The sequence below is a fragment of the Salmo salar genome, chromosome 03 (assembly GCF_965601325.2).
Source record: "Salmo salar chromosome 03, fSalSal1, whole genome shotgun sequence".
In the NCBI taxonomy this organism is placed as follows: domain Eukaryota; kingdom Metazoa; phylum Chordata; class Actinopteri; order Salmoniformes; family Salmonidae; genus Salmo; species Salmo salar.
This window is the reverse complement of record NC_138293.1, coordinates 80,905,120-80,922,870: the sequence shown is the minus strand read 5'-3', so window position 1 is coordinate 80,922,870 and position 17,751 is coordinate 80,905,120. Positions and strand designations below refer to the sequence as shown.

General features: G+C 47.6%; 1 protein-coding gene across 2 annotated transcripts in view; it reads right to left on the bottom strand.

Annotated features, from left to right (window-relative positions):
• LOC106601758 (testis-expressed protein 2) overlaps window positions 1-17,751 on the bottom strand; it is a 62,175-nt gene that overhangs the window by 23,811 nt on the left and 20,613 nt on the right. For both annotated transcript variants that reach the window (XM_045715510.2, XM_045715511.2), the window contains exons 3-4: window positions 4,608-6,327; window positions 1,332-1,532 (exon numbers count right to left, since the gene is read on the bottom strand). In XM_045715510.2, the coding sequence (XP_045571466.2) occupies window positions 1,332-1,532; window positions 4,608-6,302 (1,896 nt within the window). In that variant the 5' untranslated portion in view covers window positions 6,303-6,327. The remainder of the gene's footprint in view (window positions 1-1,331; window positions 1,533-4,607; window positions 6,328-17,751) is intronic.

The following is a 17,751-nucleotide window of genomic DNA, read 5'->3' as shown; positions in this document are numbered from 1 at the left end:
GACTGGGCTGACGTACTTCCGGGTCCGCACGAGAGACAGGAGCTGGAAACCTAGGGCTATGGAGGCGCACAGGCGGTCTTGATCTTACCTCCTGCACAACCCGTCCTGGCTGGATGGAACTAGTAGCCCTGTACGAGCGGGGTGCTTGTACAGGGCGGACTGGGCTGTGCAGGGGCCTGATGGTAGCCGTGCGTAGAGCGGGAGTTGGGTAGCCTGGTCCTCGGAGGCGTACCGGCGACCAGATGCGCTGCGCAGGCATCCTCCTACCAGGCTGGATGCCCGCTCTAGCACGGCACCTGCGAGGGGCTGGAATAACGCGCACCGGACTGTGCGTGCGTATGGGTGAGATAGTGTGCTCCTCAGCGAAACATGGCGCTCTCCACCTCATACGCTCCTCCATATAACCACGGTAGCTGGCTTCCGGCTCTTCCTAGGCCTAGCCAAACTACCCGTGTGCCCCCCCCAAAAAATGTATTGGGGGTGCCTCTCGTGCTTATACGCCAGTCGTGTCCCTCAGAAACGTTCCCGGTCCATACCAGCCTTACTCCATGGGCCTTCTCCGGCCATAACCTGCTCCCATGTCCATCTCTCCCGATTGTCCAAATCAAAATTCCTCTGCTCCTTCCTCTGCTGCTTGGTCCTGGTTTGGTGGGAGATTCTGTCAGGGATTTCTTCGTCGGAGGACGATATGGCGAAATCATCATCGGAAAATGAGGACCAATATGCAGCAGAGTAGATATGGTTCATTTTGAACTTTTAATCAATTCCAAAACGAACATACAAAATAACAAAAACGTACGCACGATACACTGACAGTCCTGTTAGGTTTACACACACTAAACACGGAACAATCTCCCACAAATACACAGACAAACACACCCAACTAATATAGGACTTCCAATCAAAGGCAACACCACACAGCTGCCTTCAATTGGAAGTCCACCCCAATTAACTCAACATAGAAACAATCAACCAGACTACACATAGAAATACATCAACATTGACCATAACTCAAAACCCGGAAATAATAAATAAAACGCCCTCCTAACTAACACACCACCCTGAACCACATAAAACAAATACCCTCTGCCACGTCCTGACCAAACTAAAATGACAATTAACCCTTATACTGGCCAGGACGTGACAAGATTAGGGGACAGGACCCGGAAGTATGACGTAGGACGACGTCACTTGCACATCGTATTTCCCTTTCCCTCCCTCTCTGTCTTAGACATACACAAACAAAATGGCGCATCCATCCGCAAACGACCATACAACACGTTCCACAGACTGACGGACAGACACACAGACAGATATACAGACACACACACCTTGCTGTCGGTGAGGTCGTAGATCTTCTGGCTGATGTAGGTGACGTCAGGTTTGGGCTCGTTGTGCGTGGCCCGCCGGGCGATGTTGCGGTTGGGTTTGGACAGGCGCAGGGTGGAGCCCTCCAGACGTACATACACAGAGTGGGTCAGAGTGGCATGGTACATCTCTAGGTCATAGCTGGACATCTGGTTCATCCAGCCCTGTTAATGGGAACAATACACACTGTTAACTCTCAGACCGACGCATGGAACAACATGGAGACTAATAATATGCACGAATGACACGCACACACAAACACACACAAACACACACAAACACACACAAACACACACAACACACACACACACACACACACACACACACACACTAATTGGGGAGTGTGATGGGCTGCAATACAACCACATAACCACACGGTCTCCAACTTTTAGCTGACAGTCCTGGTCCATACTAACATCATAGTGAGATAATCATCCAGAGCAGGTTGATATGTGGAGATAGTATCACAACATGGCTTCCTCTAAACAACAACAACGGTCTGTTCAGTTCCCTTCAGAGACGGGGTGACGTTACTTCATGTTGATATGTGGAGATAGTATCACAACATGGCTTCCTCTAAACAACAACAACGGTCTGTTCAGTTCCCTTCAGAGACGGGGAGACGTTACTTCATGTTGATATGTGGAGATAGTATCACAACATGGCTTCCTCTAAACAACAACAACGGTCTGTTCAGTTCCCTTCAGAGACGGGGAGACGTTACTTCATGTTGATATGTGGAGATAGTATCACAACATGGCTTCCTCTAAACAACAACAACGGTCTGTTCAGTTCCCTTCAGAGACGGGGTGACGTTACTTCATGTTGATATGTGGAGATAGTATCACAACATGGCTTCCTCTAAACAACAACGGTCTGTTCAGTTCCCTTCAGAGACGGGGAGACGTTACTTCATGTTGATATGTGGAGATAGTATCACAACATGGCTTCCTCTAAACAACAACAACGGTCTGTTCAGTTCCCTTCAGAGACGGGGTGACGTTACTTCATGTTGATATGTGGAGATAGTATCACAACATGGCTTCCTCTAAACAACAACGGTCTGTTCAGTTCCCTTCAGAGACGGGGAGACGTTACTTCATGTTGATATGTGGAGATAGTATCACAACATGCTTCCTCTAAACAACAACAACGGTCTGTTCAGTTCCCTTCAGAGACGGGGAGACGTTACTTCATGAGTTCCATCATGGGCATGATGACATCATAGCGTGACTGTGGGTGAGAGTTGACCCGTATGACCCCTCCTTTAGCTGGCTATATTCTGTGGTTCCACAGGCGCTATGTTGGGCTGTGTTCCACGTGACCAGAGAGCCTCTCTCCAGTACAGCTGTAGCCTGAGGCTATTGAGCTCATGTGCCCACACGGGTTCAAACACACACGCACAAGTACACACACACACACTCAAGAACACAAACACACACTCAAATAAGAACACAAACACACACTCAAATAAGAACACAAACACACACTCAAATAAGAACACAAACACACGCTTACATAACCGCTAGCCAAGCGCTAAGCGTGTCTCCTCTGCTTCAGTTTCCAGCACATTGACTGGGTTAAAAGGAGAACGCTTGACAAATCAACAGACCATTTAATCTGTGAGGTTGTTTCAGGGCAAACCCCAATGCAGCTGGAGGGAACGCTATATAGCCTCAGTATGTTGTTGGATAGCCCAATGAGGATGTTAGATTAGTCATTGAGCAGACACTCTTATCCAGAGTCTTATTACAGTAGTGAGTGCATACATTTTCATACTGGTCCCCTATGGGAATCAAACCCACAACCCTGGTGTTGCAAGCACCATGCTGAGCCACACCGGACTTTGATGTATTTCTTATCCAGCCAATGTTTCTCTATCCCACTGGGAAGCCACCATTGTGAATGCTGCATGAGCATTCAGGAGAGGTTGTACATCCCAATATTTAAGCCAGTGTAATGTTTAATGGTGTAATAACCCAAGCCTTCTGAAAAGTACTGGTGTAGATATTAGGATTCATGGAGGGAGGAGAATTGTTACCTTGGCAACCATGCTGTTTAGCCATTCAAGAGAGGGAAGAAAACGGATATCTACAGACATTTACTGAATGGCTTCAGGTCCTATCTGATAAAGTGAGCAGCCATCAGGTTTTATTCCTGAACTTTAACGACAAACAGAGATACGATATGGAGAATTGGTTTGCATCCCAAATGGAAACCTAATCCCTATATGGTGCACTACTTTTAACCAGAGTCCTATGGGCCTTGGTCAAAAGTAGTGCACTACATAGGGAATAGGGTGCCATGTGGGACGCAGTCTTGGAGATCCTCCCTACTCTCTCCGAGTCCCACTGGGGAAAAGCCAGCCATGTATCAGCTGTTTGTCTTGTAGATGCTGTCAGCAACATGTGCTCAGCTTGCTAACTCAATAGAAGCTGCAGGCTATCTGTCCACAGTGATGACAGGTACTACTAAGGGAAGGACACAGCCTATCTAAGATGTCAGGCTATCTGTCCACAGTGATGACAGGTACTACTAAGGGAAGGACACAGCCTATCTAAGATGTCAGGCTATCTGTCCACAGTGATGACAGGTACTACTAAGGGAAGGACACAGCCTATCTAAGATGTCAGGCTATCTGTCCACAGTGATGACAGCTACTAATAAGGGAAGGACACAGCCTATCTAAGATGTCAGGCTATCTGTCCACAGTGATGATAGGTACTACTAAGGGAAGGACACAGCCTATCTAAGATGTCAGGCTATCTGTCCATAGTGATGACAGCTACTACTAAGGGAAGGACACAGCCTATCTAAGATGTCAGGCTATCTGTCCACAGTGATGACAGCTACTACTAAGGGAAGGACACAGCCTATCTAAGATGTCAGGCTCCTTTCTATGTGATCTGCCTTAAATATACCTTGGTCGTTGCACAACAGAAAAGTATGCCTATCCATGACAATATCTTTATTGTTGCATTTATAAATCTATTATCTATCCTCTTGGGTAGAAAGCTTTCTATGTCATAACCTTACACAAAAAATACAGGGATAGGCTGTGAAACGTAGGACAGTGTTCAGTCACAAACTCTGGTTCTGGAGAGTTGAGCAGGCTTTTGTTCCAGTCTTATACTAATGCACCCTTTACAGTTTTTTCCCAATTGCTTTGGCACTAATTTCAGACATAAGTCGTCAAATTTCTGAATACTTAGCACTAAACTGCTAACACAGTGACCTACCTTAAAGATTCCAGGTTCTTTGATATCCAGCTGGGCCACGTTCCACTGCTCCCCCCTTCGTCTGCCCTGCCTGGTCCCACTGCAGCTGGAGACCTCCGGAGCCGACAGCCACACCACCAGTATAGCCAGCATGAACCCTGCTGCCACCCCCTGCACCACCGCACACAAATAGGGTGGCAGGGGGAATACCAGGTAACTGTAGACGAGACACGTGAAGAAGAGGAGGCCAGTGATGGGCACGTTTGGTAAGTCTTCCTCCTCTTCGTCGGACTCGGCTTCACTGCAGACACCCGTGCTTCCCGTTTGGATCTGCAGGGACCCGGGCCGCTCCCCGTCCGGTGTCTCAGTGTCAGTACAGAGCTCAAAGTCTTCACTGTAGAGCTCACAGAACTCCTCGTCCTCCAGGCGGACTAGGGCCGACATAGAGCAGTGACCCAGGGCGAGGGAGGAGGACCTGGGGAGAGGAGGAGGGGAGGAGACCCTGGAGGTCCTGGAGGACTTGGCTGGAGGAGAGGAGAAGACAGAGTCTGCTGAGGCTTCACCAGTAGGGGTCTCCTCTTCCTCCTCTTCCTCCTCCTCTCCTTCAGAGTTGCCCCCCTCCTCTTTGATGCTGTAGTTGTTGTTGCTCTCTGCGTGCCCATTGAGGCCTGCCAGGTTGGTGAGCTCCGTGGCGCTGAGGGAGAGGGAGCGGTGGGTAGCGGAGGCACCCCCTCCTGTACCTCCTCCCTCGGCCCCACCTCCAGCCTCGTCGCCCATGAACTTACTGAACAGATGCATTGGCTCACACATGACCTCCGACAAACGCCTCCTAGTATCCTCGATCCTGGCCTCCATCTCTTGCACCTTGAAGAAACACCTCCCGTCGGCCGGGGAGGTGAGGGGTGAGGAGGGGGCCGTCTTAGAGTCACCACCCCCAAACGTGGTGGAACCCATCGGCTGGCCCAACTGCTTGAAGAGCTGCAGGTTGTTGATGCGGGAATCTGGAGGTGGGCGCTGCTGGGAGAGAGATGGTGGTGAGGGCGCCTCCTGGTGGTCGGGCCTGGTGTTGTCCGTGGAGAGAGACTTGACGAACGTCTTCATCAGGTGGTGGCGGTGGCGTCCGGCAGAAGAAGGAGGGGCAACCATCATTTCATTGGACAGGGACCTGAGGCTGAGGAAAGGCTTGGAGGGCAGGGCTGCGGAGCGAGACGGGGAGGAGGTGGTGGAGGAGGAGGTGGGAGGGATCGTGGGCCTTGTGTGATCAGAGGGCCAGGAGGAGCAAGCAGGGGGGGACTGGAGGGGCCTGTGCATGGAGGAGGGGAGGATGGGCAGGGCTGGGCTGTGGGGTAGAGTGGTAGAGGACACAGCAATGGTAGTGGTGGTCCCAATCCTTCCAGCCTCAAACAGTAGCTCCTCGCTGGCTTCCAAGGCCGTCACGATGCCCTGGTCCTCAGTCCTCCCCCCCATCCCACCCAGCCCTTCTGACTCCTCTCCTGCGGAGGACGATGACACAGACGCCCCAAACCCATACAGCTCCTCGTCCTCGTCCTCCTCTTGTCCCAGGGCGGAGAAGTGGATGGTGATGGTGTCCTGGGAGAGGGAGCGCTGCACCTGCAGCTTGGGGCCGGGGGGCGGGCGGGGGGGCGTGGAGGAGGAGGGGGTACTGTCAGCAGCATGGCCGTCCTTCCTGCTACTGTTGCTGCCCCAGCTGGTCATGACCACACTCCACAGGGCTCACAGCCTGGAGAGGGGGTGAGAGAGGGTTAGAGAGAGAGGGATGAGGGAGAGAGAGAAAGGAAAAAAAAGAAAAATATTGGTTTTAAGCTATAATCCTTAGCTGCTACATCGATTTTTGACCATTGATTCTTGAGGAATATAACTTATAAAATGCCTCATGAGCTTAGTTCAACAGTCGTACCCCATCAGAACCCAAAATATCTGTTTTTTTTACTCTGAAGTGTGTAGTTTAATTTAGTTTAGTAATTCAAACATTTAAAAAAAAAACAAGCACACATAAAACTTAAAAGCCATACATGCACATGAATAAAATCATGGAGGATAACACACAATACAGTCTGGGACTTATTTCCATTGTGGTCCTCTTGAGACAAGATGGCTAGACAAGATCCAACACAGTATGGCAGTGAAATAATAAAACAAAAACATAGAAGAAGAACATCTATTTCATCATTCCAGTTACATCATAGGGGTAAACAATATATATAACAATATATAATATGTAAACAATATATATGTAAACAAAAACTATATAGTCCAAAACAAGGTAACAACTGTCCTTGTATCCACAGCTCTGTCTATGAATTTGAGAGTGGTTACATTTCTCCAGGCTCATCCCTCAGTTTGTTTTTACCAAAACAGAGGCTAGGGTGTCCACTTTGTCATTGTTTCAATTAAGGATTGTAGCTTTAATTGAGGCACCAAGTTTGCGCTGCTCGTTCCCGCTGCTCGCTCCCGCTGCTCGTTCCCGCTGCTCGTTCCCGCTCCCGCTGCTCGCTCCCGCTGCTCGCTCCCGCTGCTCGCTCCCGCTGCTCGTTCCCGCTTCCGCTGCTCGCTCCCGCTGCTCGTTCCCGCTCCCGCTGCTCGCTCCCGCTGCTCGCTCCCGCTGCTCGTTCCCACTGCTCGCTCCGTGGATAAATAAATGCTCCTACTGCTGTCTCTCCCAAGCATCTTTGACCGGTGTTTTCACATACTGCTTGTATTTACAGCACTAACTGACTGGATTAATAAAGTGCAGCCAGGACAGTACAGTGAGCAAGTCCTCCTCTTTCTCTCTGTTTATCCTACTGGTGCATGTGTGATCAAGTGTGAGTTGCTGTTGTGTGTAGGTCATTTTATTGGCAGAGCTTGTCTTCGGGAGGCGGGTTGTGGGTTGTGTTTGCGAACTCATTTTTGCTCACAACAAGCTTGTGGCTTGTGGCTGATACTATACAGAAAAACGCTGCAAAGGTCAATGCGGAAGACGAGTACGTATCAAGCACTACACTCCATGAACTACTGCATCAACAAAAATACTTCTATAAAGATCTAACAGATCTGCAGGAAAATAACTTGAAGTCCTTCCTGCAACTCTTTCTGGATTCTACCAACAAAAGTGTTGATGATCTGTTTAAGGCCGTAACGGAATTTATACACAGTTTGGAATTTACGCAGTTGGAGGTGAATGTCCCCAGCCAGACCACATTCAAAACCATGTCTGAGGATTTCACCATTTTACAAATAACATTTGACAAGCACTCTTCCAAAGGATACTACCTCAAAAAACAATCGAGGCACAATAACATTTGAATTGATGGAATTGAGGACGTAAAGACTGAAACTTGGCATGACACAGAAGTCAAGGCCAAGACACTGCTGGCAGATCAACTCAAACTGGACCCTAAACTCATGGAGATTGAGAGGGCTCATAGGAATGGCACTTTCTTCCCCCATGGATTCTGCAAATTACAAAAAGTATAAGAACAAATTTACTCACCTAATTCGGATATCCCCAAAAATATATTTTTCTAATTCCAAGAATCCATTAAATAATACAAAGTCAACTTGGAAAATCATCAATCAACTGTTAAATAAGAAAAAGGCATCTAGAACCATCCCATCTCAATTTATTGTTGGAAATAAGAATTTAATAACTTTTTTGTGAATGTGGGTTCCTCTCGGTCAAAGAAATTTGAGAAAACTGATGGCAATCCCTTGGATTACATTAAGGGACATTTCCCTTCTCTGCTTCAGTTTGATCCTCCTGATGTAATGGAGGTGATGGAGGTAAATGGTAAAGATATCAGCAGAAGGTCATGATAAGATTGGTGCCTTTTTGGTGAAATCAGTGTCTTCCTCAATTACTGAGCCTCTAACGCATATCTTCACCAAACTAGTAGTATTGTTCCTAAAGATTTGAAAGTTGCCAAAGTTATCCCCCTCTATAAATCTGGGTATCCAATATCTTTCACAAATTATTTCCCAATATCTGTACTACCATGTTTTTCTAAAATCCTAGAAAAATTGGTGTGTAAGAGAATGTTGAAACACTTAAATCAACACTATATTCTACATGAGCGTCAATATAGTTTTTGAAAAACTACTCCACAGATATAGCTCCTTTGTAACATGTGGATAAAATCTTTACAGCCCTGGACAACAATGAACACGCTCTCTGCATCTTTTTAGATTCATCCAAAGATTTTGACATGGTTGATCATGAAATGTTACTTTCTAAATTGCATTATTACGGTTTTCATGATTATACATAATTGGCTATATAGTTCTGTTTATGATAGAGAACAATTTGTTTATGCAAACGGCTGTGCATCTACGAGGGCCAAGATAACCTGTGCTGTGACACAGGGTTGATAATGTGACCTTTGTTATTCCTAATCTATATCAATGACCTTGCTGCTGTGTCTTCTACCGTACTTCCCCTTCTCTTTGCTGAGGATACCAATTACATTTTAGCACACAAGAATTTATATTAATGAAGCCAACTCAGGCATGGCCACGTTTTCTGAATGGTTCCAGATAAACAAATGATCTTTAAATGTTTAAAAAAATCTAACTTTATTATATTCACTAGTAAGAATAAAAAATATTGTAAAAAATAAAAAATAAAATAAGGAGCCAGAATCTCAGTTGGTGGGAATGAAATGGAACAAGTCACATCCACTAGATTCCTCTGAGTTCTAGTTGATGAAATGTTTTCCTGGAAAGATCATATTCGATTTGTCACTAGCGAAGTGATGAAATCTGCTGGTATCATCAGAAAGACTAGTGGTTTGGTTCATCAGGCTTGCTTTCTAACTCTATACTATAGCTTATTTACCCATATCTCATTTACTGTAATATTGTCTGGCCCAGTAAATATGCCTCCTAACTACACAAATTACTCATCATACAAAATACATTTGCAAGACTAGCTACCTCCTCTAATTACCTGGCTCCATATGCACCTTTGTTTAAGAAACTCAATATCTTGTCTATTTACAACATTAATGTTAGCCAATTATGCACTTTCATCTACAAATACTCATACCTCCCAGACAGTTTACCTTTCAATGGATTCTTCCAGGTTCATTCTGAAATCCATCAATATAACACCTCGATAACCTTCACCCTCCCCACTGCCGCACCTCACATAGTCAATTCTCTATCAGATACAGAGGTACCATTCTCATCTTCACATTGCCAAAATATCACCATCCCTCAATAAGTTCAAGCGAAGACTGGGGGTCAGCCTGATGAACCAAACTACTCAGTGATCTCCTCCATAAAGCCTAACTCTCACACATTCACATGCACACACACATTTAAACAAAACAGTTGCTTTTGTTTTTTGAGATTACTGATCAATTCATTTATACATATATAATTAGTAGGTTTACTAGAAACCAAGTTTTATTTTGTACTTATGCATTGAATATAGTTTTTTTGTGGTGTGGATTTCATATAAGCCCTTGGGCATCCAAGCACACTGTTTTTAGATTTTAGTTTTTATCTGGATTGTTGTCTATCACTTGTTTTCTTTGGTGCAAATAAATACATAAATAAATCCCTCAACAAAAAAGGAATTCAGAATACTTATTACAGAAAACAAACAACACCGCACACAAAACACACAAACTGTAATTAATGCAAAATGGGCCGTGCTGTGAGCCCCGGCTGGTAGATCATACAGTAACAAGCCAGTCATTGTTTTTCTCCACCAAGGCTGAACCACAGACAATAATCAGTGAGTGATTTCCTAAATTAGGCGTGGCGTTGTTATTGACTTATTCTAGCTGTTTATTCTAGCCCATTGTATAATTATCTGGGTAGCCATATTAGACACACACACACACACACACACACACACACACACACACACACACACACACACACACACACACACACACACACACACACACACACACACACACCAGAGGAGGCTGGTGAGGGGAGGACGGCTCATAATAATGGCTGGAACGAAATGGGAACCATATGTGTGATGTGGTTGTTACCATTCCATTGATTCCGTTCCAGCCATTACTATGAGCCCTCCTCCCCAAATAAGGTGCCACCGGCCACCTGTGACACACACACACACACATATACACATACACACTCCCCCTCCCCACAAATATACAAACACACACATCTCTCAAGCCTGCAAGTGGTTGATAAAAGCCTCTAATGGAAGATGGAGAGATAGAAACAATGAAACTGGTAGGCTGTGATTGTTTCTTTATATCCCAGAAAGCCTTTCTTCCCACCAGAGGCTCAGCCTGAATTGGTTCTCTTTCATAGCCATTTGCTGGACAGAATGACACAGTGTTTGACTCTCCTGCAAGCCCCTTTTTTTTTGCTGGGCTGAAATAGGTTTTCTCTAAAGTGTCTAAGCGTGGGAGTGTGTGTTTGTGTGTGTGTGTGTGTGTGTGTGTGTGTGTGTGTGTGTGTGTGTGTGTGTGTGTGTGTGTGTGTGTGTGTGTGTGTGTGTGTGTGTGTGTGTGTGGTGTGTGTGTGTGATATTTAAGTCATGGCATGCAGGCACAAGAGATGGAGGGAGCGAGGGCGAAAAAACAAGGGAGCAAAAATAAGGAAATAGAGAGCCACAGGGGCCTGTAGTGGAAGCAGAGGACCTTCAGAGACTAGTCTTTGAAGAGGAATTCAAACAGGGAAAAATGCTTTTGAAGTGAGAGTACAGGCCACAGAACAGGGCCAAGGCAAGGGAGGGTGAGAAGGAGGGAGCTGTGGATCAAAGGATGACATCCTGGTGATCAAAGGTTAAACAACAGACTAAAAGATGAGAGGTAAAAGGGCAGAATGATTTGCCTGGCTACCCAGACTCCTTGCCCTGACCAAACGCTACGCCACGCCCACGGATGTTAGTTTCTTCTCCGCAATGAGTCTGGATCTGAGTACCTCCCTGAGCCTTCACCGAATGTAAACACATTCGGGGCCGTCTGATGATTGGTCCAGACACCGATGGGTTGGGCCAGAACACACGTGGGTAAAGTGGCGAGGTGAAAATTCATCATTGGTTTTGATACTCAGATTGGTTAGAGATGATCCAGTCGCTGATGACTTTGTTTTGTACAATGCCCCTTGTGCCCCTGGTCCACAAACGACTTCAATGACGGCAGTCTCAGACTAAAGTATGAGTCGTCGGGCTACAGAAAGATCAGATTGAGCCATTGAACCAGATTTCTGGATTCAACAGCTATAGGAGGACAGCCAAACAAATTCATCCAGAAACTCAACCAGGAGAGGAAGAGGATCCCACACAAATCACTACAGAGCCTTAGTGCTGAGCATCTGACAACACACACAGGTCTACTGCTTATTATCACTACAGTGTCATTGTGGAAAACGATTGACAAAATTGAAATCTTAAAACAGAGGAAGTTCCATGCAGGTTACAGGGATCTTTAGCAGCTATAATGCTAAAATGCGATGACCAATGGAATAGGAGCAATCATATTTTTTGTTGTTGTTGCAATATAAGCAAGGCACGTAACCCTAATTGCTCCTGTAAATCGCTCTGGATTAGAGCGTCTGCTAAACGACTCAAATGTTCATGTAAAATGGTTGAAAACTGTTGAGAGAGAAAACACTCCAAGGTTGAGATCGTAAACGCAGTCCTAAGCTCTTGGTTGTGACAGCTAGGCTATAAGAGGGGCTCAGAGCTGCAAACCAGGTGGTGACAACACACTCATCCAATTAATCAAAGCAAGGCCACTGTCACGGTGCTGATAAGAGACGGACCAAGGCGCAGCGTTTGTTGAGTTCCACATATTTATTAAAAGTGAAACTTCTTCAACCAAAACAATAAACAAGCAACACAACGTGACTACGTGGTGCAACAAGCCCCAACACAAACAAACAATATCCCACAATGCAGGTGGGAACAGGGACTACTTAAGTATGATCCCCAATTAGAGACAACGATAATCAGCTGCCTCTAATTGGGAACCATACTCAAACCTAACATAGAAATATAATTGACTAGAACACCCCCTAGTCACGCCCTGACCTACAACACCATAGAGAACCAAGGGCTCTCTATGGTCAGGGTGTGACAGTACCCCCCCCCAAAGGTGCGGACTCCGGCCGCAAAACCTGAAACCAAATGGGGAGGGTAGGGGGGGTGACTAGTGTCGGTGGCGGCTCCGGTGCGGGTCGCCGCCCCCGTCCAGACCCCGGATCCGGCCATGGCGCTGGGCTGAACACTGTGCCTGGACTGGGCACCGGAGCAGAGGAAGGCTCCGGCTTTGGAGCGTGACTGGATGCCGTGCCTGGACTGGGCACCGGAGCAGAGGAAGGCTCCTGCCATGGAGCGGGACTGGACGCCGTGCCTGGACTGGGCACCGATGCAGAGGAAGGCTCCTGCCATGGAGCGGGACTGGACGCCGTGCCTGGACTGGGCACCGATGCAGAGGAAGGCTCCTGCCATGGAGCGGGACTGGACGCCGTGCCTGGACTGGGCACCGATGCAGAGGAAGGCTCCTGCCATGGAGCGGGACTGGACGCCGTGCCTGGACTGGGCACCGATGCAGAGGAAGGCTCCTGCCATGGAGCGGGACTGGACACTGTGCCTGGACTGGGCACCAGCGCAGAGGAAGGCTCTGGCCTTGGAGTGGGACTGGACACTGTGCCTGGACTGGGCACCAGCGCAGAGGAAGGCTCCTGCCAGGGAGCGGGACTGGACACCGTGCCGGGACTGGGAATCGGCGCAGGTTGCACTGGACTGATGACACACTCCTCAGGTCGAGTGCGTGGAGCTGGCACAGGACGCTCCAGGCTGGAGAGGCGCACTGGAGGCCTAGTGCGTGGAGCCGGCACAGGTGGTACCGGACAGGTGACACGCACTTCAGGGTGAGTGCGGGGAGCAGGCACAGGACGTACCGGACTGGGGAGGCGCACTGGAGGCCTGGTGCGTGGAGCCGGCACAGGTGGCACCGGACTGTTGACACGCACTTCAGGGAGGGTGCGGGGAGCTGGCACAGGACTCACCAGACTGCTGACAGGATCTTTAGGTCGAATGTTATGCAGAACACACTTGCACAACATCTCTCTCCTCTCTCTCTCTCCCAACTTCTCCATCGCCTCCCTGACGGTCTCTGGCTCTTCAGGAAGAGTGCGGAGAGCTGGCACAGATGGCACCGGACTGATGACCCGCTCTTCAGGGCGAGTGCGAGGAACTGGCACAGGACATACCGGGCTGGGGAGGCGCACTGATGGGCTGGTGCGTGGGGCCGGCACAGATGGCACCGGACTGATGACACGCTCTTCAGCTCGCCTGCGCTGCAGCCTACTCCTCGCCAACATCATTCTCCGATATCCCTCCTCACATTGCTTCATCGACTCCCAGGCGGGCTCTGGCTCTCTCCTTGAGTCGACCGACCACTTCTCTATCGCCTCCCTGACGGTCTCTGGCTCTTCCCTCTGCTCAGCCGCCAGCTCCATGTGCCCCCCCCCCAAAATAATCTTGGGGTTTCTGTGGCTGCGGTCCCCGACGTCGTCGCTGTCCTTCCATGCTCCTTTGCGACTCCCGCCAAGGAAGGGTCTCGTGTCCTCCCATGACTTCCTCCCATGTCCAAAACCCCTTTACCTCGTGCACACGTTGCTTGGTCGTCTTTTGGTGGGATATTCTGTCACGTGCTGATAAGAGACGGACCAAGGCGCAGCGTTTGTTGAGTTCCACATATTTATTAAAAGTGAAACTTCTTCAACCAAAACAATAAACAAGCAACACAACGTGACTACGTCGTGCAACAAGCCCCAACCAGGGGCGGTTCTGGAGGGGGGGCCAGGGGGGCCAGTGCCCCTGTGACAACAATTTTGGACCCCCTTGTGGCCCCCTAAATGTGGAGTATGAAATAATTTTTACATAACTCATTTTTGCTATGGTTCTTTTTTTACATCCGTTATTAGACAGTGGCAACGATGATGATTATGAACATGGTCTTTTGCCTGCTAATGCCTGCAATGCAGTGAAGAAAACGATATGACAACAATAACGTCTAATGTAACTAGCCCCTCTAACAGTACAACTGGCCCCAGCTCTGCCCCCCCATTTGAAATGGTCTAGAACCGCCACTGGCCCCAACACAAACAAACAATATCCCACAATGCAGGTGGGAACAGGGACTCCTTAAGTATGATCCCCAATTAGAGACAACGATAATCAGCTGCCTCTAATTGGGAACCATACTCAAACCCAACATAGAAATATAATTGACTAGAACACACCCTAGTCACGCCCTGACCTACAACACCATAGAGAACCAAGGGCTCTCTATGATCAGGGCGTGACAGCCACTTAAACCTGATTTGCCTTCTGCATCTCACCCACAGACAGACAGACAGACACAGATGCAGGGGAGAGAGAGGGAACAGAGATGGGGAGAGGGATGGAAGGAGAAACACCGGTGAGATGGGGCGGTTAAATAATTGCCTACTTACATACATTGTCAAAGAAAAGTTACCATGCTTCTGGAAATAGTTTATGGTAGTGTTTTCTAGTGAGCAACATGGAGCCTGTAGCCAATTAGATTGTACTGAGACAGTTTGAAGGGTAGACTCCATTAGATTAGGGGAAAGGGGATACCTATTCAACTGATGCATTCAACCAAAATGTGTCTTCCACATTTAACTTTCAGAAAGGTGCGGGTGGCCGGCTCTGAGATTCAAACCACCAACCTTTCGGTTAATGGCCCAACGTTCTTAACCGATAAGCGATCAGACATGAGAGTGAGGAAACAGGTTGGTCTGAGACATTGAGGAAACTAGATTAAGACTAATAGAGAGAGAAAGAGACAGATTCAGTGTGTACGGTTAGTCTGAGGTAAAGAAGGCTGAGGTAAAGAAGGCTAGATTAAACTAAGAGAGAGTGAGATAATGAGAGAGGGGGAGAGAGACAGAGAGATTCAGTGTGTACGGTTAGTCTGAGGTAAAGAAGGCTAGATTAAACTAAGAGAGAGTGAGATAATGAGAGAGGGGGAGAGAGACAGAGAGATTCAGTGTGTACGGTTAGTCTGAGGTAAAGAAGGCTGAGGTAAAGAAGGCTAGATTAAACTGAGAGAGAGTGAGATAATGAGAGAGGGGGAGAGAGACAGAGAGATTCAGTGTGTACGGTTAGTCTGAGGTAAAGAAGGCTAGATTAAACTAGGAGAGTGAGATAATGAGAGAGAGAGAGAGAGAGAGAGAGAGAAAGAGTGAAAGAGAGTGAGAGTGAGAGAGAGAGAGATAGATAGCAAGATGGTGTGATTGCGCGTGTGTGTGTGTGCGTGTGTGTGTGAAAATGTATGCATTCACTACTGTCTCTGTGGAACAACTCATAACCCATAACAGCCTACAGACAGTGTGCATTCTGCTGCCACCTGCTAAGTGAAATGAATCACCAGGAAATCTCTCTTTCTCTAATTAGAGAGTCAGTGGTGTGTATTTCACTGCATCCCCACTCTCTGTCTATGTATATTTCTCTCCCTCTCCCTCACCCCACCTCTTTCTCTCTCTCTCTCTCTTGCTCAGAACAGAGCACTCAGCCATGCCGGATCAAACCGGTTCTGTCTCCCATTCACCATAATTTCCATCTCACAGGCAGAACTAACTGTCAATGCCTCCAATCTCTCCAGGATCAAGACCAGCTGTTGCCATGTCAACTGTGAGAGAGCTCCACTCTACCATCTCTAGCTCTACTTTTATCCTCAGGTTCCTCCTCCTCAGAATATGACCTTCAACAAGTGTTTGTTAGCAACAACTGTTGGTTAGAAACAGACAGTTCTGTGTGGAGTATTTTCAGGTTCCTTATGGAGTGATAATGAGGAGAGGAGAGGAGAGGAGAGGAGAGGAGAGGAGAGGAGAGAGGAGAGGAGAGGAGAGGAGAGGAGAGGAGAGGAGAGGAGAGGAGAGGAGAGGAGAGGAGAGGAGAGGGGAGGAAGGAGAGTCCTGTGACAGTCTCAGAGAGGGAGTTTCAGCAGTCACTGTGTGTAATCCTTACATATACACAATCCATAGGTCTGAGGGAGAGGGGGAGGGAAGAAAACAGGAGACGGAAGAGATGCTCAGTGGCTGATGGAGGGAGGAGGTGACGGCGAGAGAAAGAGAGAGATTGAAAGGCGGAGAGACGGATGAGAAGGTAAAATACACCATCTGAAATGAGGGCATCTACAACTGTCACTAAATATGAAAATATATCTACATTTACGACAAGCAAGAATGTCACTTTGAGGGATTTGTTTAGCCATGCTAAAACTTCACTGAAATCTAGGGTCAAACAAAGACTGTTGGGATTCAGTTCTACTGAGTGGATGTTAGACTATTCCCCTTCCCCTTCCCTCAGCTCTGGTGCATTAGACACCACACAACACAGAGGTGCCTGTCTGCAAAGCTGCATGAATAGAATGAGAGATTACCATTTCAGTTACATTATTCAACTTATGTATCTTTGAAAGGTAATCTACATGGGAGACTCTCTCTCTCTCTCTCTCCTCTCTCTCTCTCTCTCTCTCTCTCTCTCTCTCTCTCTCTCTCTCTCTCTCTCTCTCTCTCTCTCTCTCTCTCTCTCTCTCTCTCTCTCTCTCTCTCTCTCTCTCTCTCTCTCTCTCTCTCTCTCTCTTTCTCAAACAAAAGCAGCAGTACTGATAGCCCCAGCCCAGTCAGCTCCTCCAGTACTGAGCCTTTGTTCGGAAATGTAATCGCTCCACTGCAGACACACTTTATAAGGAAAAGATCAATTCTAATATCTACCAATCAGCTAGACAGAATGAAGACTCTTAAGTCATCTCACCAAATGGATATTGCTTCAAATGTTAATGACGAGATTTTATACTTTCACCTAGAGAGAAGGCATGGCAAGAGAGAGGGATGGATAGAGGGATATCAAGGGAGTAGGGATAAGGGAAATGGAGAGAGTGAGAAATTGGGGGAGAGATGTATAAATGGGGAGATAAACAGATATATAGAGATCTCTCAGAGGGTCCTATTAAATCAAAAAAGTCCATCCTATGCCTCCTGAGTCTGTCACCGCCCCCACATCTGTCGACCCCTGTGCATCTCCCAGGCCACATGTGGGGGCGGTAAGCACTCAAAACTCGGCCTACGTTTTGGATCTCCATGGAGATGAGGTGGGTGAGAGTGTGTGTGCTGCTGGGGAACACATAAACACCTGATCCAA